Source organism: Pimephales promelas, chromosome 11, assembly GCF_988280905.1.
Source record: "Pimephales promelas chromosome 11, fPimPro1.hap1.1, whole genome shotgun sequence".
NCBI classification, from domain to species: domain Eukaryota; kingdom Metazoa; phylum Chordata; class Actinopteri; order Cypriniformes; family Leuciscidae; genus Pimephales; species Pimephales promelas.
Window position 1 is genome coordinate 20,347,257 of NC_142779.1, and position 26,131 is coordinate 20,373,387.

General features: G+C 37.1%; 2 protein-coding genes across 2 annotated transcripts; both read right to left on the reverse strand.

Annotated features, from left to right (window-relative positions):
• Positions 1–3,143: 3,143 nt before the first annotated feature.
• On the reverse strand, positions 3,144–5,604 carry srd5a2b (steroid-5-alpha-reductase, alpha polypeptide 2b). Its single transcript, XM_039653216.2, has 5 exons — positions 4,877–5,604; positions 4,244–4,407; positions 4,000–4,101; positions 3,719–3,869; positions 3,144–3,598 (listed from the first exon to the last, which is right to left on the reverse strand). The coding sequence occupies exons 1-5, from the start codon at positions 5,149–5,151 to the stop codon at positions 3,532–3,534; spliced, it is 759 nt and encodes a 252-aa protein (XP_039509150.1). The 5' UTR covers positions 5,152–5,604; the 3' UTR covers positions 3,144–3,531.
• Positions 5,605–12,348: 6,744 nt separating this feature from the next.
• memo1 (mediator of cell motility 1) lies at positions 12,349–26,111 on the reverse strand. The gene is made up of 9 exons (XM_039653309.2): positions 25,768–26,111; positions 21,373–21,454; positions 21,220–21,288; positions 20,999–21,111; positions 20,529–20,640; positions 17,145–17,287; positions 15,989–16,065; positions 14,305–14,409; positions 12,349–14,019 (listed from the first exon to the last, which is right to left on the reverse strand). Exons 1-9 carry the CDS (start codon positions 25,826–25,828, stop codon positions 13,888–13,890), a joined length of 894 nt encoding a protein of 297 aa, XP_039509243.1. The 5' UTR covers positions 25,829–26,111; the 3' UTR covers positions 12,349–13,887.
• Between the last annotated feature and the right edge of the window lie 20 nt (positions 26,112–26,131).

The window sequence follows — 26,131 nt, forward strand, 5'->3', positions numbered from 1 at the left end:
GTCACGGATTGTTTACATAGGTTGTATCATGGTGGCGTTACCACAGTCACAATAATTTATTATAACAACATTATCAAACAGTTTAAGAAGAATAAACAATACCAACTATGGTAATGAACAATATACCAATGATGGTAATGGACAATATACCAACGATGGTAATGGACAATATACCAACGATGGTAATGGACAATATACCAACGATGGTAAGGAAACATTGAGCACATGTTAACATTATAAGACAGAGTACAACATCAATATAAATTAAAAATCCTCCTCTCTGTATTTTAACCAGACCCTATGTTTATATGACAATTTAAATTGATGGATAGTTTGACATTGCTTTTGTTGTAAGTCCAGTTTGTTCCAGAGTTTCACTCCACATACAGACACACAATAATGTTTACGAGTAGTTCGGGCTCTTGGTAACGAAAAATATCCAAAGCCTCTCAAGTTATGAGCTCGCACAGGAATTTGAAAAAAACGTTGTAAGTTAGGCGGTAATAAGTTGTTAAATGCTTTATAGAGGACTATTGTTGTATTATATTTTACAAGATCATCGAGTTTTAACAAATTTGACTGCTTAAACAGCTTATGAGTATGTTCTAAGTAACCAACCTTATGAATGACCCTCACGGCTCTTTTCTGTAATATAATCAGAGGATTTATTGTGTTCTGATAATTATTTCCCCACACTTCAACACAATACATAAGGTATGGTAGTACCAAAGTGCAGTATAGGGTACGGAGTGCATTTTTATCAAGGTATAGTTTTGCTTTGTTTATAATTGAGAGGCTTTTGGAGATTTTTCTTTTAATGTGTCTGACATGGGGCTTCCAAGACAATTTACTGTCGATTATTACCCCCAAAAATTTATACTCACTCACAATTTCAATTTGGGTATCACCAATACTTATTCTCTGTTCAATCAATTTGCTACGATTACCAAACATCATTATTTTAGTTTTGTTTATGTTCAAAGATAATTTGTTTGTATCCATCCATTTTTTTATTATATTTAATTCCCTGTTTACCACATTTACGAGCTCCTTATAATCATCACTACTATAGAATATATTCGTGTCGTCTGCAAATAGTATGAGTTTCAGTACTTTGGATATAGTAAAAATATCATTTATATACACGTTAAATAATTTTGGCCCCAACACTGACCCCTGGGGGACACCACAAACTATGCCAAGAGTGTCTGATGAATACTGACCCATTTTTACAAACTGTGACCTCCCTGTTAAATAACTTTTAAATTCACCATGATCAACACCATCCCAGACTTACTGTGGGCAGAAGTTGATTTACATGAAACAGTGTTAGTGTTTGCCAAACTTCTGAGAGCAGGACGGTTTAAAGGGATACTTTAGGATTTAGCATTAAGCTTTGTATTTGAAGAAAACTTGTATTATTTTCGCATTACCGTGCTTTCCACCCTCATATCCCCCTGAGACGAGAGATTTATGTATTTTTTGTCTGGAAAAAATCTTCTGATGATGCAAAAATCGTCATTTTGCGGCATCTGAAGATTTTTTTGGCCAGAGGCTAAAGACTACAGTCCAGTAGGGGCTATCCCGCATGTTTTCAACCCGCCCATAGAGGACGGGATCTCACTCACAGAATGTACACATAGTGTCAGCCATCTATTTTTTTTTTGTGGAAGCTAAGCTAGCAGGCTCTTGTTCTGTGGAGAAAGCTGAGTAGTAAGGGTTACCATCCTCTTTTTCCCGGACATGTCTGGGCATCAATGTCTGGGATTCATCTTTTGCTTTCTGTAGTCGGCATTTATTGGTTACATGCACACCTTTTGTTTCAATCTAACTGAATTCATTCTGATAGGTGAATCTAAATGTAGTGTTTAAATGAACCCTAAACAAGTGATCGGTTGATGTGCGTTTTAATATTGCTATGAAAATTCCCACTCCTCCGTGAGAAACGAGACTGGTGCGTCTCACAAGGGTCGCTCATCAGTAATCACGCCAGCAGCCTTGCGTTGTTCTCCCACGGCCCTCACTCGTCCTGCTCACCAAAGTAAACATGATGAATGGCGACTGTAGAACGCAAAAGCTGAATCCCGGACATTTTGGGCAATCTCAAACACATTTTCAGGCAGACTCATCACGGAGACATACTAGTAGCCTAGACTTGTTGTTTAACTACTGCTCTCTGTTACCGGTAGGCGTGGCCTCCTGGGGCAGTGAAGCAAGTGCATTCTGGGAGTTGTTGTCTTTCATCCACATAAGCCAAAAAATACATTTTCTGGCTTTCTCAGTTGAGAACACTCCAAATTCAAAAATAATTTCACATTTCTTCTAAATGAATGACCCTTTTTAAAATACACATTCATCTTTCCAGAGGCGAAGTATCCTTTTAAAGGGTTAGTTCACCCAAAAATGAAAATTAAGTCATTAATTACTCACCCCCCATGCTGTACCAACCCCGTAAGACCTTCGTTCGTCTTCCAAGCACAAATGAAGATATTTTTGATTAAATTTCAGAGCTGTATCACTAGCACATAGGCTCCTAAGGGAATGACACTTGACGGCCCAGAAAGTCAATGAAGAAAATGTTTAAATATTCCATGTGACTACAGTGGCTGAACTATAAGTTTATCAAGCGACGAGAATACTTTTTGTGCGAAAAAACAAACAAAAATAACGACTTTATTCGACTATTCCTTTTCTTCCTTGTTGGCCTGAAACGAGACTTCAAGAGATTTCCACGACGCATGCGCGAGAACTGAACTGAAGTAGTTGAAGGAGATCGCAATTCTCGCGCATGCGTCGTGGAAATCTCTTGAAGTCTCGTTTCAGGCCAACAAGGACGAAAAGGAATAGTCGAATAAAGTCGCAATTGTGATTTATAATATCATAATTGTGAGTCTGCTCAGGATCATGGAGCATGCTTGGAGCGGTGGGGCTGGACACTCGCTGAAAATGACCTCAACCTCGATTATTCAAAAACGAAACGCCACTGTGTTCATTAAATTTTCTTCTTTAAATGTGAAGTGAAATGATGGATAGCATCACTAAAAATATGATTGTTAGCAATCAACAATTGGTGTAAACACCAAACATGTCATTGTTCAGCAAACAGATCATGTAAACACAAAATCATGCAATTGTCTTGAATGTCTGAGACATGTTCATGTTTTAATAGCACCACAGAGCCATACAGTTTCTAGAAATCAACCAAGTTACAGTTGTCTCTACATATTAAGCTGGAATGGAGGAAGGAATATAAAATTACACACAGTAACACACAAATATACAAACAACTGCAATCACATACTGTAGAAATAAGTGTCCTTTTTATCAGATTAATCCTTTTTCATACAGGAAGTCAAAACCATCACACACAATCTTGTAACACATTCAAGTCATAAATGTTCCTATTTGTGCCAATAATATTGTATGCTAAATCAGGCAATGAAATCCAACCAAAAGGACAGGTGTACACTTTAGCAATTAGGAAAATGAATTATTTAGTTCTGTCAGAAGAACGCAACTACATTTATCTGCTCAGAAGATGAAGGGTATGAGAGATCTTCTTGATCTGGGGAAATCTTTGAACTTCTCATGATAGAACCTGGAACACATTAGAGAAACCACATGTAGTTTTCTAAATCAATCAAATACCATTGAAAACATGTTGAAGACGTACAGTTTAATAATTCTGTGAGTGATTTGTGAATTTTGGTTTACGTACCTGTGATGGTGATAGGCTCTTGGGCCTATGAAGCAAATTGTGAAAAAAGCAAAAGCAAATGTGGGTAAGGACCAGGTAGCAACCGCGTAGCCCAGCCACTGTACTATCTCCCCAAAGAAATTTGCACCAGACACGTACTCAAATAAGCCGCCTGCAGATAAAATAAACACATAACTCACTTCAGCATTCATTCAGTGAAGCTAATTGCAGTTTGCTTACACGGACAGAAATAAAGACAGTGAATGATGAGTGTTGCTAACATTAAAAAGACCCTCAAATACCTCTCGGGATTTTATAGGTAATTTCTCCAGGTTTTCTCAGGCTGCGAAGAATGTGGTCACTGTGAATATTGACTCCCATTCCTATGAAGAAAATGATCAGGCCTAGAGAAATACAGTTTAAAAATTAGTCTAATAAACATACAATTTTATATAAACATTAATAAGCAATTTTTCTAAAATAAAAAAATAATAATAATAAAAAGCACACAATTTTATTGTAATTATTTTAGTCAACGAGTTTTACCGGCTAGCAAACAGGCATCGGAAAACCATGTGTTGTTATATGTAGCACAATGCAGCAAATAGTGTGCCTGCAGGAAGCCGTTAATAGAGCAAAACCCCATCCCTAACAGCATGATGTTGAACGGATACGGGCGCCCTTTGGTCAGCAGAGAGTAGATGCAGCTCCTGGAAACCAGAATGTTAATTGTATGTTAGTTCATCTGCCTATAGTGAATTAAGCATTGCTCACATCATTAACCTGCTTTTGATTCAGTTAATTACTCAAATCAAATATTATGTTACATTTCCGCAGCCTTGATTTATTGTCAGCACAGCATGATTGTTAAAGAAGCCGGGATCCAGAACATTCCACCCAGTCCGTTCCCTTTTGTCTTCGGATTAAGGGCTATTTTTCCCTCATTTGTTCTGGGTGAGTTAAAACATACAGGTTTATGAACTGGCATAGCTGAACTTTTTGCATATCAAAAATAAAAAAAGTGAATGGAAGCAAAATCTCTCTGACGACATGCCAATGACATTATAAAGTTGCAATGATTTATATACAGTCATCCCTTATAATATCTGCATTTTGTACTAGTGATCTTTCATTAATGTTGTAAAAATGTTTGTCCCATCAGGCACACATGCAGCTTACCTTTGGAAGTAATGCAAGCAGAAGGTCCAGAGCATCAGGTGTTTCCCAGTGCTTTGTTTTCCATCCGTGATCAGCATCAAAAGCAGAGGCACCAAGAGAGCGGGAAGCTCCTGGAGGAACCAGGCTAGCCTTGCGGGCACCATCATGGAGCTGCCCGAGGTGTCCACGTAGCGGCCATAGGCAGCGTGAGACTTCCTGAGACATATAAAGTGCATTACCCCACCCAGGATCATCCCCAAACTCAGGCCCTGCACGAGGAGCTCCTGGCACTGCATGGAGGTTGAGTATCTGTCCAAGTCCAAACCAGGTTTGAGCCCACTGTTGTATCTCCCCTCTTAACCCCTCACCAGAGCTCTGCAAACACAGCGTCTCAGCTCCTCCCCAAAAGCAGAGGTAGAGCCGAATCCTGATCATGCGACAGTGTGCACCCTGCTGAAATGTGAGATTGCCTTTTTCAAACAGATTTCCTTTTTGAACATATTGCGAGATATTTTGCCACTTATGCACTGGTGGGAGGCGTCGGTTTTCATGTGATGGAATGGTATCAGAACACAAGCTTGTAGGTAAGGCTTTGCTATTGTTTTTTTCATCAGTATATTGATGTTAGTCCGGTGTATTTTGTGTTCAGAAGGATGTAACACAATGCTTTGATGGCATTAGCAAATGGCACTGTAGCTAGAAGTGCAATAATATAGAACAAGCTCTTGCTCCAATCTTCACCATGATAGTAACCCTACAAAAAAAAAAAAAAAACTCTTCTAAATTAGCTAAACAACAAACTAATTTAACATTGGTCTTGCACAAAAAACAGTAACACTTTACAATAAGGTGTCATTTGTTAACATTTGTTTACTACATTAGGTAATATGAAATGACAATGAACAATTGTTCATCATATAGCACTTAATAGCATTTATTCTCCCTTTTGAGTGTCATGACAGCATGCTGGGAAATAGGAATAGGGAAATCTCCTCTGTTAAAATGCTGGGGGCACCATATAGGTTTCCTTGCATTTTCAATCTGGCTAAACCATTCAGAGAACCTCTGGGCATCTTTTAAAGGTGCCTCAAAATGTGCACCAAAGGAACTTCACATTTAAACATTTACATTATATTATTTAATATAAATATTTTGCAAGCTGTAAACAACACTGGTCCAGAAACACTTCCTGTTTCGGTTTGTAACTGTTTTCTTTGTTTCACATGTAAAGAAAACATCTTAAAGATGTTTGTTTAACTTTTTGATTCAGTTTTATATGTATATATGTGTATTATAAGTGTAATTTTCAGTATTTGATTCTGTTGGTTGTATTTTATCCCAGCTTTTATGTAGTGTTAAAAAACTGAAACAGGAAGTGCTTCTGGACCAGTGTTTACATCTTGCAAAAGAACCCTTTTGGCACAAAGGTTCTTTATTGGCTATTATTCACTCATACATTACATTATTCTGCAACTTTTTGTAGTTGTAATTAAATTATTGTTTATTAAACTTTTGTAGTAACTTAATATCACATTTTAATCATGCTGATTTTTAGAGGAGAAAAACTAAAATGGCGATCTTTGTGTGATATTAATTAAAGGGATAGTTCACTTTGAAAGTAATTTTTTGAAAGTAACAGACAAGAACGGTTTGACCTAAAAATATCAAAATTGAAAATACTGTGGAAACACAAAGACACCTACATCTTAGATGCCCTCGAAAGTAAGCTAAAACATATCAAAAATTAATTTCAAAGTGAACTATTCCTTTAACTACATACAATTCTATAAATATATAATTTTTCTAACCCCCATATCTTGAATTTTGTGATCATTCACATGCATTCATAAATACATTTTAGGGTCTTGATGTTTGTCAATAATATGAAATATTTAATCAAGAAAGGACAAAACAAATGATAATGAATGAACCCAAAAGGTTCCATATAGAAAATTTTTTTCTGGTTACAAAGAAACCCCTAAAGGGTTCTTTTTATTGAATCCTGTATAGAACCTTTTAGGGGTTCCAAATACGTAGCGCTGATAGAACCTTTTATATACATCTTGAGTCTTCATCTGTCTGTCTGCCTGCTATGCACACACAATTTTCACACAATATATATATATATATATATATATATATATATATATATATATATATATTGTGTGAAAATTGTGAAAAATTATAAAAGTTTAATTTTAGTACAATTTTTTACTAATTTTTACTAATTAAAATTAGTAAATTTTATAATTTACTTTTTATGTATTTTGTACACCAGTATGATCTGAAAAACCCTAAACAGTGACTCTAGCATCGTTCATTTTTACCTGAACCAGGAATATTTCCCTAAAAATCCATCACTTTCAGAAAACCTTTAGCTCACAACAGGTTGTTTCCTGTAATTAAGGGAGTACCTGCTGAGAATGGTGATTAATGTGTGGATTGTGGATGTAGAGAACTACATGAAACAGTAGGAAGTAAGCCTGAGTGTTTCCTTTTCACACCATTTATCCATACCAATAACCTTTTAGTGTTTAACCTTTCCGTGCAAAGCAGTCACTCAATAAAATTCACTTAAAACAACAAATCCAAGTCTTTTAAATCATGTTTCCAAGGAAACACTTAAAATAATGCAATCCTACAGCCTGACTAAATTGATCTTAAAATAACCCTCTAACATTCATTTAATTAAAAAAATGAACAGTGCACATTAAGCAACTTAATTTTGTTTAATGTTGACTAACAAAAACATATTTACCTGCTCTGCAAAAATGAAGACAATAAAATTCAGAGCAGATTCACCCAATTAACCTTTGTTTTTGAGACCATGATGTAAAGTCATTACTGGAGGAGAAACTTGCAGTCACCACAGCTGACACCTGTGTCCGTTTCTCAAAACCAAGAATGCAAAGAACGGACTTGTGTTCTTGGGAAGAAAGCTCTTGCTAGTTGTTCTTGGAAGAACGAACTCACGAGGTGACGAGCACACAGAACGCTGCTGACAGATTGAGACGATGTGTTCTTGCTGGTATTGCGCAATAATAACGTTACCCTCGCACAGACGCCGTCTGCAGTGCCCAAACATAACGAGAATTATTGACGATAACAGCCAGGCTTTATCGCCCAAGCCTAAGGGATTACTCTACATACACTAGTCTACAATCTAATGTATATTCATAGAATCATAAAGCAACACCTGTCTCATTTTAATTCTGCTGTTGTTTGTTTGTGTACATAACGGCGGGAAAAAATGCCGGTAATATGCAGGTAACTTAAAATTGACCTGCCTCTCTCTGCTTCCCGCTCCTTCCGCGAATGCCGAAATGAATTATGGGATATTTCTGCGTCAAGTTCACACAAGTTAAGCCTAGTTCACACTACGTGATTTTAAGCCCGATTTAAGCCCGATTTGCAAATCGTTGAGTCGCCGACAAGTCAGGGTGTTATCGCGTGCAAATCGCGGGCGATTAGCGGACGATTAACGCTCGCCAATCAGTTAGTGTGAAAGAGCCAACAACGCATCAAAGACAGCTCGCAGACAGCTCGCAGACAGGTCACCGAGCTCAGAAAAATATCTAGCATGCTAGATATCTCGCGCAGTCGCGCGACTCAATCTCAGTGATGTCATGAGTACAGCCAATCATAGCAACGCATGGGTTGAGGACACCAGGTAAATCTTACTTTTTCTTTTTTGCATTTTTTTTTCTCAGAGCAGATCGTCGAGCAAACAGTGTGCAGCTCTAGTTTCTGTCTGACGTCCATATTCGCGTGTTGTATTCTTCTCTGCAGTTTCGCGTCATTTCTGGTTCGTTTTATTGCGTGGTTTTTCGTTACAAAACATGGTTTCTAGACCAGATAGAATCGTGTTGTTGTCAACTCGTTATTTGTTTGATTATTTTCAGGATTTAGACAGTATTATAGTACTGAAACAGCTCTCATTGAGTCACAAATGATATGCTCTTATCATCCGATCGTGGTTGTATCTCTATGTAGTGCGTTGTTAACTCGTGTAGTGAGTTACCTCCTGTTGTGGATCAATCACGTTGTGTTGTGTGGTGTGAACAGCTAAACAACTTGAACACTCATGATTTCACTGAGAGCAAGTCATGTAGTGTAAACTGCACAGTTCAGCCCGACATTTTAAAATCATGTAGTGTGAACTAGGCTTTACCAACCGATGCATCCTCGGTAAAATGGCAGTGTCAAGAACACATCCGGGATTTTTAACCGTTCAATGCAAACTTGTGTATGGGCTATATGCACGCATATATTTGACGGAAGGATGCTCGCCCATTTCCGGTTGTGGAGATTAAAGCAGAGGAAAACCGAGGAAAACGGGACTATACGCCTTATTCACGGCAGCGCCATCTTTGATTTTTAATGAGAATGAAAGCGAGGCTGTGAGGGATAGTCATGCATCTCTTCAATGGGCTGTACTGTTATTTAATGTGTTTTCAGATTGTTCTGCTCATGAAACACTGGAAAAATATCTTTCCAAGACAGTTGACAAAAAAAAAAAAAACTCCTGACAAAGCTGTGGAAAATTGTAAGTAATCTAGGAGCTTTATCAGCTGTTTACAGCGGATGCCATTGGAAACACGGTAAGTCTATCCCTCACAGCCTCTTTCATACCTGTCATGGCACTGCTCTGAATAAGGTCTATGGCAGAGTCTTCAAAATTTACTGTCCTCCCGTCATTGAAACGAAACGTACATACGTTTAAATGTAATTTTATATATAGTTATGTTTATTTAATATAATTTTAAAAAGAAGCATAAACACAACGAGGGGTGTCTGTTTAGTATAACCATGGAGTATAAAATTCAATATAAATTCTTGGTATTGCATTAGACTCTAAGATCGGCGGAAGTTATCGAGCGTCCTTACACCTTCACCGGAAATACTGCCGTGCATAGAGCCCATTGGGACAGTACTTGGGCCGCGACTGATGACGTTTCACAAGTCCACAAGAACACAAGTACAGACAAGAAGGCATATTGAGAAACTCAACAACGTTCTCCTCGCCCTGATACATTCAGTGTGACCTGAAACGGCTCAGGAGATTTGAAATGTCGACACTACTAAACAGCGAGAACAGATTGATGAAGTGATATTTGTTGAGCTTGGCCCATTGATGGGAATCACCGTCACAAATCTTATTTCAAAGAAGGGTCAGAGAAAATGGGAAAAAAATATTTGAATTTTTAACTCTAACCAGTGCAAAAAGAGAAAACCACAATTGAGCTGTGAAGGTATGTGAATTACATTGCACAACTCACCAGACCACAACTCATCTGGTATTAGGCTTAATTTACTGTTTTGGTGTTCGTTAATCAGGTGGAACAGATATACAGCGTAAGCTTCTGTTGTTGTACGTCACACACATCACACACATGACCAGCGTCGGCCAATAGTGAGCGTACATGTGAAGTAGCTCTACGCTATCCCACTACGTTAACTGACTAGAGGCCCACAGAGAAGGAAATGAATAGTTGAAATAAAGTCATTATTTTTGTTTGTTTTTGCGTTCAAAAAGTGTTCTCGTCGCTTGATAAACTTAAGATTGAGCCACTGTAGTCATTCGGACTATTTTAACGACGTCTTTATAACTTTTCGGGGCTGGCAAGTTTCAATCCCTTAGAAGCCTATAGAGGAGTGATCCAGCTCTCAGATTTAATCAAAAATATCAACATGAGGGTGAGTAAAAACTGACAGAATTTTAATTTATGGGTGAACTATCCCTTCAAGGGTGTAGCCTACACAGAAATCGAGCAGTGCACGAGGGTTAACGTGCGTGATCTTTCAACCCTCAGATGTCATTGTACTGTATGAGAAACCATCATGCTAGTGCTAAAATACCCACCTGGGCTCGGATGTATTCTTAGGAAAACTGTTGTCACTTAAACAAACTTCAACTGCTGCATCAAGAAATAGACCTCATTCTGCACATGCTGCGATTTCTCAGACATTCTACACCGTAGTGGATGTGCTTGACTGGCATCCTGCAGTCCCGACTCTATCTCTAATTGAAAATGTATGTCCCATCATGAAAAAAGAATCAGACTACGGTCTTGTATCTGCCAAGATTAGGCAAATATTCCACTTGCAAAACGGCAACAATAGTTTCCCCAATTCCAAAATGATTAAAAAGTTATCTATCCCAACTTTTTTGGATAAAACTTATTTATATTTAAAAAATAAAATTAAGTTGGTCAGTGAAAACTTTGAACATCTTTTCTGTACGTCTGTCTATTGAAGAGAGTTGACAAATCACGTGCAGATTCAGTTTTTCTTCAATTGTTTTAATTTCCTCAGTTCCTGCCTTGGAACCTGGGATTGTTTAATGGTATTAAACTATATCTAAGCAGTCATCATGTATCTAAAGAAAAATAAATAAATAAACAGGAAGTTCTCGTCCCACAGGAATTTAGATGCATTGCACACAAAATTAAAAGGTAAAATGGTCTGTCATGCAGAAGCTACACTGCGTGTGCTCTTCCCATTTAAAATAAATCAATGTGATGATTGCAATAATGTGATTGTGAGCTGCGAAGAAAGGCAGGTCTGTTTTCAATTTAAAAGTTAGTCTGCAAAAGCAATTGAGGAAAAGGTTTTTCATGCGAGTCCACTTTTATGTATTTAAGGCTTGACACTACCATTCAAATGTATCTATAATTTTTAAAAACTGTTTTGACAATACATAATATCTGAAATATTACACTGCTTTTTATTTGAATACATTTTGCAATGTTATTTATTCCTGATTGCAAAGCTGAACTTTCAGCATTCAGTGTCACCTGATACTTCAGAAATCATTCTAATATGGTGACCTGCTGCTCAAGAAACATTTATTATTATTATTATTATTATGGAAACAGCTGTCCTGTATTATATTTTGGTGGAAGCTCATGTTTTTCTTAATGGTTCGTTGATAAAGAACATATTTGAAACTAAATATCTTTCTTAACGTTATAAATGTCTTTACTTTTGATCAATTTAATATGTGCTTGATCAATTTATTGAAAAAAAAAACAAAAAAACAATCTTACCGACTCCAAACTTTTGAACAGCAGTGAGTCATTATGTTCTGCAAGTGTCAAGAGTAGTTAAACATGGTAACATTTAGAAGTGTTCCCCCCCCCCAAAAAAAAAAAAAAAAAAGAAGCAAATTTCAAATGGTAACCATAGCAGATGTGCTGTGAAACATGTTAGTGATTGCTTTACTGGCCACAAATACATTCATTATTTCACTTACTTCAAATAGAATGTGGTTTAAACTCACACACCCAAAATTCGGCTAACTTTCGATTGGAAAGAAAAGACAGAGAGACTACATCTTGGGAGAGAAGCACATAACTAATGTTATAATTTATGACATTATAAATGAATCTTGCCCAGCTCTCACTTTAATAACAAACTGCTCGTAAAAATGTCACAAAACACCAAAGGGAATCACAAACACTAAGACGAGTAAAAGAAACACCACAGCATAGTAACTTTTGTCATTACACTTTATTGTTTCTTTGCAACATTAGCCATGACCCTTGTCATATCTGGCGAGAATTCTGCAACGCTTCAATGTAACCTGAGATTCAAAAATGACTGCGCTAAGGAGCACTTCGATTCATTTTTGACATAGATTTGACAACATGTGAACTGTCATTTTCTCCACAATAATAGTTCGAATAATAATAAACGGCACTAACATAAAATATCTGAACAGAACAAGAACAGTTGTTGTGATGGGTGAAGCTAATGATTCTCTTTCCCCTATTTTAAGAACTGATTTAATAGACAAACTAAATCAAGAATAGGTGAAGGACGAAGAAAACATATACAAAAATTCATGTTTAACACTGACCCAAGGCACATCTGCATGGTATGACATGTTTTGTCTGTATTCTGTTTTGAGGATCCGGTTTGAGACATTCAAACCTTGGCGGGGGATGTATAGGAGCCTTGCGGATTTCTTTCCTTCTGATGGTTATCCAGGAAAAATCTTGCTGCATTGTGCTCTTTGGGAGCTCTAGAATAGACGCGTTAAAGAGGAAAGCAAGACAAAATGCCTACGCCGTTCAGAAAATTCCCTTCCGGCAGTTCCTTGTAAGGGTGTGCATCACTAACTGCTAATCAGCTGTTAAACATGGCTGCTAACTTGCATGAGAAAATAAAACTGCTTAAGAATAACCCCCAAAAATACCATTTAAAAGCTTTAGGGTTGATGGGAAAGCATGGCTACTTTGAGGCAGTCTGAAACTCTTAAATCAATCTGTAGACTTCATTTACTACTAAATGTTTCCACACAGTTTGAGATTATACATCAAACACAGAGTAAAACTAAATAAAGCTAAATCACAAAGGAAAAATAAAACAGAACAAAATATAAGAATCAGAAAAAAGACTTTAATTTGACTACAATAAAGATTAAATGAAAGAAAAACTTTTTTTTTGGTATAACCAGTACAGTGGAGGGTTAGTGGGTATTTAGTGGGTGTAGCCCTTTAAAAACTACAACAGGACCAATGCAGTTCTCAGGGTGTACATGGGCATGTTGCAGTCTGTCAACTTCCTTTTTCCAATGGAAGACAAATATCACGTTTAAACTTTAAGTGTGTCTTTTTTTTAAATTACACAAGGGCTCGTTGGATACCTAAACTCCTCGGAGGGCCAATTCTGCCTCATTGAGACCCCCAACAAACAACAACATCAAAAAAAACAAACAAGCAACCAAACATCTGACCTTGTTGCAACACCCCCCCCCCCCCCCCCCCCCAAAAAACTGCGGTTGAACTTCAAGCTATAGCATCATCCGGGTTGTCTCATGTGGAAAACGGGGTACAGGGAAAGCTGTAGGAAGAAGAGGTTAGTATCTAACGGTACATCTGGATTCGGGGTGTGTGTGTGAGGATTCCCATCTGGGACAAGCTTTGCATGTCCTTCCTATAAGAAGAGGTGGGAAGGGAACAGGAACAGGACGGGTGGGAAGGGATAGGGTCTTCTAGGAGGCTCCATGGCTCCTTGGAGAGTTCACCTCAATGAACGATGAGAGCTCCAGCAGCGTAACTCACTGAGCTGTCGGACCAGCTTCGGCACTGGCTCGACTGCGCATAGTTCAGGAAAGAGAAGTTCATGTCTATGCCGTTCTTTTTCAGTTCCGCCACGGCCTGTTGGAGTGAGGAGAATCGTTGGAGAGTTAACACTAAAGAGATCCTTAACGGTAATCTTAAAAGCTTCATGATGAAAGACTAGAAAGCTGGCAAGACATTAGTTGGAGGGGGAAAAAAAGACATTAATGAAAGCTCTGCGACTGTTAAGTGCTAGACTAATTACCATGCTTACGGACTAGCCATTATTCACATTGTTTTGCCTCTGCTTTATTGAGTCATCAATGGTTTGCTAAATAAAATGTCCCGGGGGAAATTCATTTGAATCATTCATTATGTACTTACATTTAGAAGAACGCCGATGGGATGGCGACCACAAATAGTATTATGATATTTCTTCAAATAATTGCTAAAGGAGATGGGGTCCAATTGTTCTATAATTCCCATTCCCTAAAAAAAAAGCATATATTTTCACTGACATCAAAGAAACATTCTCATTACTGACATTAATAATGTGACTTTTTTTTTTTTCAACAAAAAATCATAATATAAAATATTCAACTTTCAAAAAGCAAATGGATTTTTTTTCAGTAACAGTAATTAATGGATATTTCCTCTGGATCAAACCAGATCTTTGTATGGCACATGAGGCAAAAGTACTTTGCCCAGTTGGTAGGCCTTTAATGAGGTTTGGGTTGCTAAGAACATCTGCTATTTGACACCCTGTCATGGGTGGAAAGTATTAAAGTCAGTCTTTGAATCACCGACTTCCACGTCAAAGTAACCATGACATTGACTTTTTTTCTGGAACCAACAATAGGATTAGCACATTGTGTATCCCATAGCAGAATGGGACACTGGAATGAAAACCTTATACAGTATATCAGACATTAAAGTCCCCGTGAAATCAAAATTGAACCTATTTACTTTGTTAGCGCATATTACTAGTCTTGTGGTGAACAATTAATCCGTGCAAGTAAAAATATATTTAAAAAATGTTTTACCTTGGTAATCTTTAATCAAAATCTGAAAAGTTACTTCCGGTCTGGAACGGTTTCTTTTTCTGATGACGTAGGTTTCACAACTTGGGTGGGGAAACGCTTAACCACTCCCCTCAAACCGTTAGTTTGCTATGAGCGAGGGATGGAGAGGAGGAGCGCTAGAGTAAAACCCTGCCCTCTGTTCAATATTCCGTTTCACTTGGAAATACGTCACAGCACTGGAGAAAAATCGTTTGCAACTTCCGGTTCACGGGGACTTTAAAGGAGTAGTTCACTTTTAAAAAAACTTTTGCTGATAATTTACTCACCCCCGTGTCATCCAAGATGTCCATGTCTTTCTTTCTTCAGTCGAAAAGAAACTAAGGTTTTTTGATGAAAACATTCCAGAATTTTTCTCCTTATAATAGACTTTAGTGGTAACCAAAGGGTTCAAGGTCCAAAAGACAGTTTCAGTGCAAACTGCTGAAAGGACTTTAAACGACACCAGATGATAAACAAGGGTCTTATCAAGCGAAACGATCGCTCATTTAATTAATAAATAACAATGTTTAAGTTTTATAAGCTCAAATGTTCGCCTTGCTCTGTTCTGATGCGCATTCGTGACTCTCCTGTTTGAACTCGTTCATCAAAATGAACGAATCTTTTTCCGAGTCAATTCGTTCATTTCGTTCGTTGAATGAACCAAATGACACGAAAAAAGATTTGTTCGTTTTGATGAACGACTTCGAACAGGAGAGTCACGAACGCACATCAGAACAGAGCAAGGCGAACATTTGAGCTTATAAAACAAAACTTTGATTTTTTTAAATGAGCAATCGTTTCGCTTGATAAGACCCTTATTTATCGTATGGAATCATTTAAAGCCCTTTGAACAGTTTGCACTAAAACTGTCTTTTGGACCTTGAACCGTTTGGTGCCCAGGAAAAAGTGCATTATATGGAGAAAAAATCCTGGATGTTTTCATCAAAAACCTTAACTTCTTTTCGACAGAAGAAAGAATGAAGAAAAGGGCATAGAAATCGGTTTACCATTTTGTCAAGGTGCTCGATCGATCTGTAGATCTCCCCTTGACTTTCATCGTAGTAGGTGTAACGGAAACGTTGACCTGCAGAATAGACGAAAAGAGATCAAATTAATCATTTAACCAAAGAAAAAAAATCTCCATCTGGGATATTTATACGAGTTCCTACCTATGTAGAGCATTTCAAAACACTCACTTTACAAGTTACAAGGTTTATTTCACTCAAGTTACAAGGTTTATTTCCGTTTGGATGCTGCCAACTATATGTAGGAAGCAGACAGCTTGTGTTTCTGGCAAGTCAGTCCAGCACATTGACGGAGAACGACAGTCTGTGGTCCCGAGATGATGTGGGTGAGAAATGAAAGCTTGCATATTTTCCTTAACAGATTACATGCAGCTTTCGTTATATTTCATTTGAGCAACACTTGATTTAGGGCGGTTCGCTATACCAAACAAATATCATGCCTTCACTCTCCACTTTTATGATTATTGGAATCTATAATAAATATATATACATACATATACATTTTGAATATTATATATAATAATAGGCAATTGTATAAAGTTTGTGTTAAGTGCTGCTTTTCGTAATATATGCATAAATATGCACATGTTACTGTTGTGTGCATGTTGCATACAACAAAATTGGTGTATTTTTCACACAAAAAAGATTGGGTCACACTTAAGATTATGGTCAAATTCTCACTATTAACTATGACTTTTCTTATTAATAGTTAGTAAGGTAGTTAAGTTTAGGTATTGGGTAGGATTAAGGGATGTAGAATATGGTCATGGAGGATAAGGCATTAATATGTGATTTATAAATAATAAAAAACAGCCAATGTCCTAGTAATACGCATGCTAATAACCAACTAGTTAATAGTGAGAATTAGGTCCCTAAATTGAAGTGTTACCAAAAATTGGAACACGCAAACGTGATCTATCAAAGCCATTTGAATCAATAATAGATCCAATGTGCTGACTTGAGCCAGAACTAAATGACTAGTTGCTGCAAACTCTAGATTTACTGCCGAGAAACACTTGTCAGCAGTGCATCTCATTTCAACTAACAGGAAATTCTTCACAGATTCCTGACTGCAATTTATATTGACTAGTTTCCGTTTTTTGACAGTTGTAAAATTAAAGTGTGCGTGGACACAAACCCCAGTGGCAAAAGTCAGAGGAGATGATGAAGAGATTGGAGGGGTCAGCCAGGTATTTGCTTAGCAGCTTGCCATATTCCTGCTCTTTCGATTCACTCAGAGCTCCCACCAACACAGGAACAATGCTGAATTCATCTTTACGGCTGTTTATGAGAAACAAAGCACAGCAGGGAATCATTCATCAAGTCCCGGATAGAGATTTGACATTTGCATGTTTATTAAAATTCATTTTCCAATGAGTTTTGCATCACTCATTAAAACAGTGGCCATGCCAACTCAATAGCTCTGCAAGGGGTTTCAGTTACCCACATTTCTAAGGTGATTGTAATGTGGAGGATTTTTTTTTACATATTACAGTTGCTCAGCAACTAATTGCTCTGCTTGGGAAAAAAAAATACCCAAATGTCTAATCAAACAAATTGAGGGGATGTTAACTTTTCTTTGCCCACATACTGTAATGTTTTAATGGCATAACAAAAGTGGTTGGTGGCTTCTGCATTAATAATAAAATATGTATATATTTTTTTAAATAACAGAACATCCACCACTGCAAACTAATTAAGGGGTACAGCACTAGGTAAACAGATCCTGACAACATAATGAGTGGATCTGGCAGAGATGAATGAGCATTAGAGAGGGACTATGGGCAAATAATGCTGCTCATGGCTTCTGCATTGAGATGAGGTGAAACATTGATAGATACTTGCCTAATGTAAAAACCAGGTAGATTGAGGAAACCACAGAAAACTATATCAAATATCACACATTTTGCTAGAATGCAACATTGACACAATGTTAAAAAGCAAAGGGTTAGACTTGTGTAGTTTTATAAAAACGAGGATGATGTGACTCTCCAGTACCACTAATATTCTTGGTTCCCTCAAAGAAATCACTTACATTTTACATTTTTATCCAGACAAAATTTATGGTAACACTTTAGTTTAGGATCCAATTCTCACTATTAACTAGTTAATGCATATTACTAGGATATTGGCTGTTTATTAGTACTAATGAATCACATATTAATGCCTTATTCTGCATGACCATCTGCTACATCTCTTAATCCTACCCAATACCAAAACTTAACAACTTCCTTACTAATGATTAATAAGAAGTTATTAGGAGTTTATTGAGGCAAAAGGTTTAGTTCATATTGAGTATTGGACCCTAATCTAAAATGTGACCAAAGTTATATACACTAAACCGTTCATGACATGAGAATTCAAGTATTCTTTGAAGCATTCTGCAGGCATTTTTATTATTTAAAACATCATCCTCATTATATAAAAAATTATTTATGTAATCAAGCTCCAAAGACGATACACAGTTGCATATGACTGCCTCAATAGCAAGACACCAGTGAATAAATCATAATAATAAATCATCGCATCATAGTTCCCACTAACTGCCGGTCAGTCACTTAAAATCAGCATGAAATGGAAGTTGCGAGAGTCTTGCCTATTGCGAGGTATATCTGAGTGAAACAACTTTTGGGAAAAATGTAGGGCAAACAAGAAATATATATATATATATATATAAAATTGTAACAATTCTTCACAGAATCTGATGTATTCAAGGGATAGTTCATGTTGTTCCAAGCCTGTATGACTGACTGTCTTCAATGGAACACAAAATAATATATTTCGAAGAATGTTTCAACTGCTTTTATCCATATAATTAAAGTCAATAGTAGGGTTGAGCGATGTCCCCTAAACTGTAGTTGACAATGACCAAGATTTCCTGAGAAACTACAATAGGCTACTAATAATTCATTAATACAGGCTGTTTTCTTATACAAAATTAAATATTTAATTTTAAATGTACAGTGTAAGACAATGTCAAGATCAATATTTGTGTAGCCTGACACTGTATTTCACACGGCACGCTGATGTGGCCCGGCGACCCGTTCCAGGAGCAGTGTGTATACAACAGTGCAGAGATCGCTTACGCACCGAGTCTATTATTTGCTGCGCTGTACGTGCTGAATTAAAGTGATAGGGCATGGTTTTTCATCATAAAATGCATTTAATTAAAAACTACTATTTTGCAGTATTTTTTTTTTTACCTTAAAGCTACACTGTGTAACTCTTTTAGTTTAATCTTAGCTAAAAACACTTAGTTCTTTCAAAAATATATGTGCTCATTAATGTATATTGACTTCGTACAAGTAATAAAATATTGTCGTGAGTGTATAATATGCCACTGAAAATATATACGGGTAAGGGGTTCTAATGTCGGTCGCCATGTTGTCCCTCCATCTTGAAAGTACATTACCCAAAGAGGGACATACCCGTTAATTCAAGCTTCGCCTTTCGCGTTTACGTTTGAGTTAACACTCATGGACAAGGTCGAACTGGAAGCCATATTAATCTTGGACTACATTGGCCACCGTAGGAGTTAAAACGAAATCGGAATTGAGAGGAACAGAAACTAATATTCACTGGATGGTCATATACCTTTTCACCTCTAGATGGGGGTAAAAATCACACAGTGTAGCTTTAAGACTGGGGTAAAGCAAGGAAAACTACAATTTCCTTTAACAAGGACATAATATGAACGACACTAGTCTCATTCGTGGAGATGGAAACACAAGTTCTTTATCACATGCAAGATTTATAATTCAATAAATATTTAAAATATGCAAAAGAAAAGGTATGAGTCTGCTGTTGTCAATTTTAAGTTTTAATTTAAAATGTTTGCGATTTTAATACAAGTACATGGTTAAATATTTTACCACTTGCTTGAGCAACTTAATATATAATCTACAGTATATAGATGTAATGCACTGAATAATACGTTGTTTAAATTGTGTTTAAACGTGAATACGTCTATTAAAGAGTGCATACGTGTACAAAGAGAATCGCAATGCTGACAAAACTTTTTTTAAATAAAAGTTGCAAATAACTTCTGGATTTGAAATAGTGAGTAAATGTGTTTGTGGTGGTACAGCAGCAAATCCGTTTACGCACTGTAAACGAAAGCACTATAACGCATTCTGCTCCTGTACTGCATACACACTGCACACGGAGTATGTGTAAAACGGGCGTAGACTACAGTATTTAAAATAGCATGCATATATATTAGTTATATTCTCTATTTAATTTACAGACCAATCCCTGCAAAGTTTAGAGACTAAGATTAGCGTGTGTCTGGGTGGGGGGCATGCCATCAAGATGGTGGCTCTCCATTGTGATATCGTCCATCGGCACAACCCAAGTCAATATGTTTCAAAACAACACATTGAAACCCCAGTGACTTTGTGTTCCATAGAAGAAATGCATACAAGTTTGTCATCAGTGTGACTAAATGATAACAGAATTTTCTGTTTTGGATGAACTGTTCCTATAACGGTCCAGATGAAGATGTTCATTGTCTGGTTGTTACCTCTCCATGGCTTTAGCGGTATAAGGCAGGTGCATCTCAATGCTGTGTTCATCTTCATCTGTCTGCAGACTCATCCTCTCAAACATGCCCGTTTTCCACAGATCAGCGTAAACTGCGTGATAGAGAAACAGGGGGATTTAAAGCCCTTGTGTTTCCACTTTCATTGAGGAGTTACAAACAGAAAAGGTAATTACACAAACCCTCATTAACATGAACAGCATGATATAAAAAGATTATCCCTCATATTTCTATGTTGCACATTTGTCAAGGTTATAGTCAACAGTCAAATATAGTCATTTACAAGTTGAAAATGTTGCAATCACATCTGCAAAGCTCAGTTTGAGAGCAAATGAGCCAGAAGTCAAAACAATCGGGGTGAACACCTTTCTGTGCATTCTTCTTCAATCCGTATTTAATCCTCCCAAGGTTTCTGTTTTGAGACTGGGCAGGGAGGAAATGAGATTCCTTACCCTTCTGGTCGATCCTCAGGTCATACAGTGGCGTTCTGTAGACCTCGGCGGGGGAGAGGGCACAGCGAGACAGCGGCACATGGTGAGAGGGGCCGAGAATGAACACCCTCCGACTGATGAATAAGAAAGTGCTGCGGTTACCTCTCTCCCCTCGGCAAACTCAACATTACGGCTACTTCCAGAGAATTTAAAGAAGCTCTGATGACAGGAGGGACACTTACGTGATTGAGGGGTCCACCTGCTTGTAGGCGTGAGCGGCACACGCGCCGCAGTAGGTGTAGCCAGCGTGCCTGCAAAAGACACTTGTTTAGGAACACAAAAACACAACGGAAGCTGAAGCAAAAAAGTTGTCTGTCTGGTTTGACTCCACATACGGTGCTATAATGGCTCTAGCTGGACCAACTGTAGATTGTGCTTGAGATAACCAGCCCTCAAGTTGTGCGTTGAGCTGGGATCCTAAACGAAAAGATAGAAGAAAACCTTATTAGCAAATATGAGAGATAAAGACGTAATTTGACAGCTTGGACAAATCAGCAAGGATGTAGCTTGTACGGTACCATTCTCACTGTGTAGAAATATATAACAGAAGTATTACAAGTCTCCCTTTATAATCTATAGCATTAAATGTAAGGGTGAAAGAAACCCACAAAATCTGTCAAGACAATGTTCAAGATCTTAGCACCTTATTAGCTGGGAGAGCTTTGCTTTGATTGGACCAGAAAAAAACTCACCCCCATGTCATCCAAGATGTCCATGTCTTTCTTTCTTCAGTCGAAAAGAAATTAAGGTTTTTGATGAAAACATTCCAGGATTTCAGTGGGAACCAAACGGTTCAAGGTCCAAAAGACACTTTCAGTACAAATTGCAAACTGTTCAAAGGGTTTTAAGCGATTCCAGACGATGATTAAGGGTCTTATCAAGCGAAACGATCGCTCATTTAATAAATAAATGACAAAGTTTATGTTTTATAAGCTCAAATGGTCGCCTTGCTCTGTTCTGTGATGTACGTTTGTGACTCTCATGTTCAAACTCGTTTATCAAAATGGACAAATCTTTTTCCGAGTCATTTGGTTTATTCAACGCACGAAACGAACGAATTGACTTGGAAAAAGATTCGTTCATTTTGATGAACGAGTTCGAAAAGGAGAGTTACAAACGTGCGTCACAGAACAGAGCAAGGCGACCATTTGAGCTTATAAAACATAAACTTTGTCATTTATTTATTAAATGAGCGATCGTTTCGCTTGATAAGACCCTTATCGTCTCGAATCATTTAAAGCCCTTTGAACAGTGTGCAGTTTGCACTGAAACCGTCTTTTGGACCTTGAACCGTTTGGTTCCCATTGAAGTCCATTATATGTAGAAAAATCCTGGAATGTTTTCATCAAAAAAAAAATGTATTTCTTTTCGACTGAAGAAAGAATGACATGGATATCTTGGATGACATGTGGGTGAGTAAATTATCAGGAAAAGTTTTTGAAAAGTGAATTAATCCTTTAAAAAAATTAAGCCTATTTAAGACAATCATAATTTTTATATGCATTGTATTCATGACAAATATTGTGTAGAATAAGGTGATGATGTGGAAATAAAAAGAAAATAAATCCACTTGATTGTCATTTTCGTCCCTTATTTCCATAAGCATAATACAAAAAATAAAATCGAATTACTGCAATGCGGTAAAAAAAACAAAACATTATTTAATATTATTCATTCATATAACTGTAAACCCCCCCCCCCAAAAATTATATATATATATATATATATATATATATATATATAACTCATTCATCATACTATCACGTTAGTATCATGCTAAACAATTTAAAAATGAAGTATTCACCTGTGGATTCCTCATCTACTTCAATCATTCAAACAAAAATTAATCAATAGCTAAAATTGCTGTCCTGAATGTTGATTTCAGCAATAGATTGATTTCAGCAGACCGTGCCATTGTCCCAATTCTAATGGAAATCTTATCAGAGTCTGACAGGACAAGATAACAGTTATGAGAACCAGTGAACAGATGAACTTCAGCTGATTCTGTAAAAGGCATAACAACAGTACAACCAAATTGGTCAAATTTTCACAAATGATATTCCCAAGAGCATCTGAATAATGGTTAACTAATATCTACAGAGCTGTTTTTATATAATAATGACAGTCAAAATTTGTAGTTAGTAGTGTAATCCATTACACATTTTATGTAATATAATCTGACTACTTTTTGATTACCTTCAGATTGCATTTGACCCAACTCGTTTAACACACTGGACTGAATAGGATAATATTGTACCATACTGATATTAAAATACAAAGAGATTTTATATTTTAAAATAATGAAAATTACAATTATTTTAAAACAAAAAGATGTTTTAAAGACAAACTCCTTCCAAATACATAGCCTAGTAATATGCGTTTAAATGACTTTCTGGGTGATAATTAAAATAATAATTTATGTTCTCAATGTTGAGAAAACAGTCAAATGCTTTGTGGCCTTTCAATTTGCCATGCAATTATAGCCACATGACTATTGGCTGGTCTGTGTGTGTAATTTCAAAACTAGGAGACTTTCTAGAAAATATAAACTTTCTTAGAAAGAAATAAAATTAAAAAAAACATGAGTGGAAGAATAAGGGAGAATCACTCAATTATGAAGGATTTACTGCCATTATGTGAATATGTAATCAATATAAAAAGCAGACTGATTGCAGGTATTTTAAACTGTAATATAATCTAATTTCAAGTACTTTTTCAAGTACTATTTCTGAATCTGATATTCTGATTATGTAATCTCAATTATATGTAATCACCTAGCAGAGAGAGAGAGAGAGAGAGAGAGAGAGAGAGAGAGAGAGAGAGAGAGAGAGAGAGAGAGAGAGAGAGAGAGAGAGAGAGAGAGAGAGAACATATGACACCTGGTCAATATATCAGTCTAGCACATATGAAGAAGACCAATAAATTAGGAACTGTAGTAATTTTATTGTTCAAAAGAATGTTTTTAATGACTGATGCCTTTAACGGTTTGAAAGGCTGATTGCAAAATATACACATTTTAATTGATCACAATTTAATGACAACAAATGTGACATTTTAATTCATTTTATACAATACAAAAAATATTATATCATAATAATATTGAGAGAGAGAGAGATTCATAGACAACATTGTCTGTACATTTTGAAACCATCACCTTCCTGTTATTAAGCCAAGTTATGATAATATAATCTAAAACCTGTAACTGAAGACATAATAATCTAAGGATGTTTATAGTCGTGTATGGGAAACCATCGTTTATGTTTATAGTCGTGTATGGGAAACAATCAACAAAACAAGGTTTTAAATAAGTTACATTATAGATGTTATTCGCTGGAAATAGATCTTCTAGAATACACATGCAAAAGACTGTTTTTTTCTTTTTTCTTTTACAAAACAAGATCTCTAAATATGTTGGCAGCTTGCAGAACAGGTGACAGTCATCATGTAAAGGCCAGTAGATTGATTTCTGTACAGTATATATACGTGTGATATCTTTGTGTGTGTAACACTGAGGTTTTGTCATGCATCCTTTGTTACTGCATATGAGAGAGAGAGAGAGAGAGAGAGAGAGAGAGAGAGAGAGAGAGAGAGAGAGAGAGAGAGAGAGAGAGAGAGAGAGAGAGAGAGAGAGAGAGAGAGAGAGAGAGAGAGAGAGAGAGAACACCATCGGCCATCTAAAGACTTTCATGTGCTGACTGTGCTCACTGTATTTGCTGGAATGGAACTGGACATCTAAATGCTGACCGATATAACAATAAACAGGATTACTTGACATCAGAATTAATTAAATATGGGGTTTGATTCTCCATAAAAACATCTTTGTCATGTACAGCTGTAATATTAACTTCATCAAATAGCTTTAGCCGTTAGCGGGGTCAATCCAGTCTTCTGAACTGCGGCACTATCTGGATTTACTGATCCGGGAAAGTAGGGCTGGGTAAAGTTAATGTGGATGCTATATTAATCTGTGGTATTAGTTCGTGTAGTTGGTGTGTATTAGGGGAGATTCACACACACACACAAGCTATAGGCTAACCCGCTAACTGCTGGCCTGTTTTGTTCTCAGCTGCTGATACAGAAAAGCTACACACAATAGAGACACAAAAATACACAACAACAACAACAGGCAAATATGAGAGAAACGCAAGAGTCTGGTCGATTTCAATAATGCCCCATGAATTCAAATGCAAGTGGTTTTAGTTTACTCCCTGAAAAACAGAAATAATTTATTCAAAATGATTTCTAACATATAGACTAATTCATGAAATGGGCATTTAAATGCCAGGGCAAAGTAAATGCCGCACTTTTGTTTACAGAATTAGAAGAATTGTGATGGAGAATTTTAGAGTATATTTTAACTAAATTAAGCTGACATGTTTTAGTTTGCGTTTAAAACAAAGTCAGTTCGTTTTTTCAAGGATGTCAGCTCAGGAAAATATGTGTAAATGTAAAGAAACGCGCTCTGTGGTCATTAAACAAATTTAATCTCGGCTATTTAATAATTCCCAGCTGATCGCACAGGCAGTGTCAAAAAACTTAGTGAGCTGCCTATCTAGGCAGCATTTTGGCTATCATAGGAGCGTGCTGAGCATCCCAGTTATGCTGTCTAGCTAGGCAGCTCACCAGGTTTTGAGACACTGCCAGACACAGACACAGACACACACACACACACACTGGTGTTAAGCAGGACACCGGACCTCAGGCCCGGGCCGCTGTCTCTATGGCTCTACCTGAGGCCGTGTACCAGCTGCCGGCGTGGCTCGCTTCTCTGCACACCATCCGGTTCGACATCTTGGTGCCCGCGCCGCCTATCTTGGTCCAATAAAACCTCGTCGGTGGGGGGAAGAATGGACTAAAAACACTAGGAAAATATGCTAGCCTAAAAAGTATCTGTCTGTGCTGAAGCTGCGTGCACAAAGAAAGAGTATTTTATATATAAATATAAATGTGATACATATGAGTGACAATACGCAAAAATATATAAAGAGGTTGATAGTCTAGCTGAGAAGAACAAAGAGCCAACCAGTTCATCCGCTCCCTGCCAAGTTTGTCTATGTTATCCGGGTGGGCTGGTTTGGCCCATGTCGGCTTCCG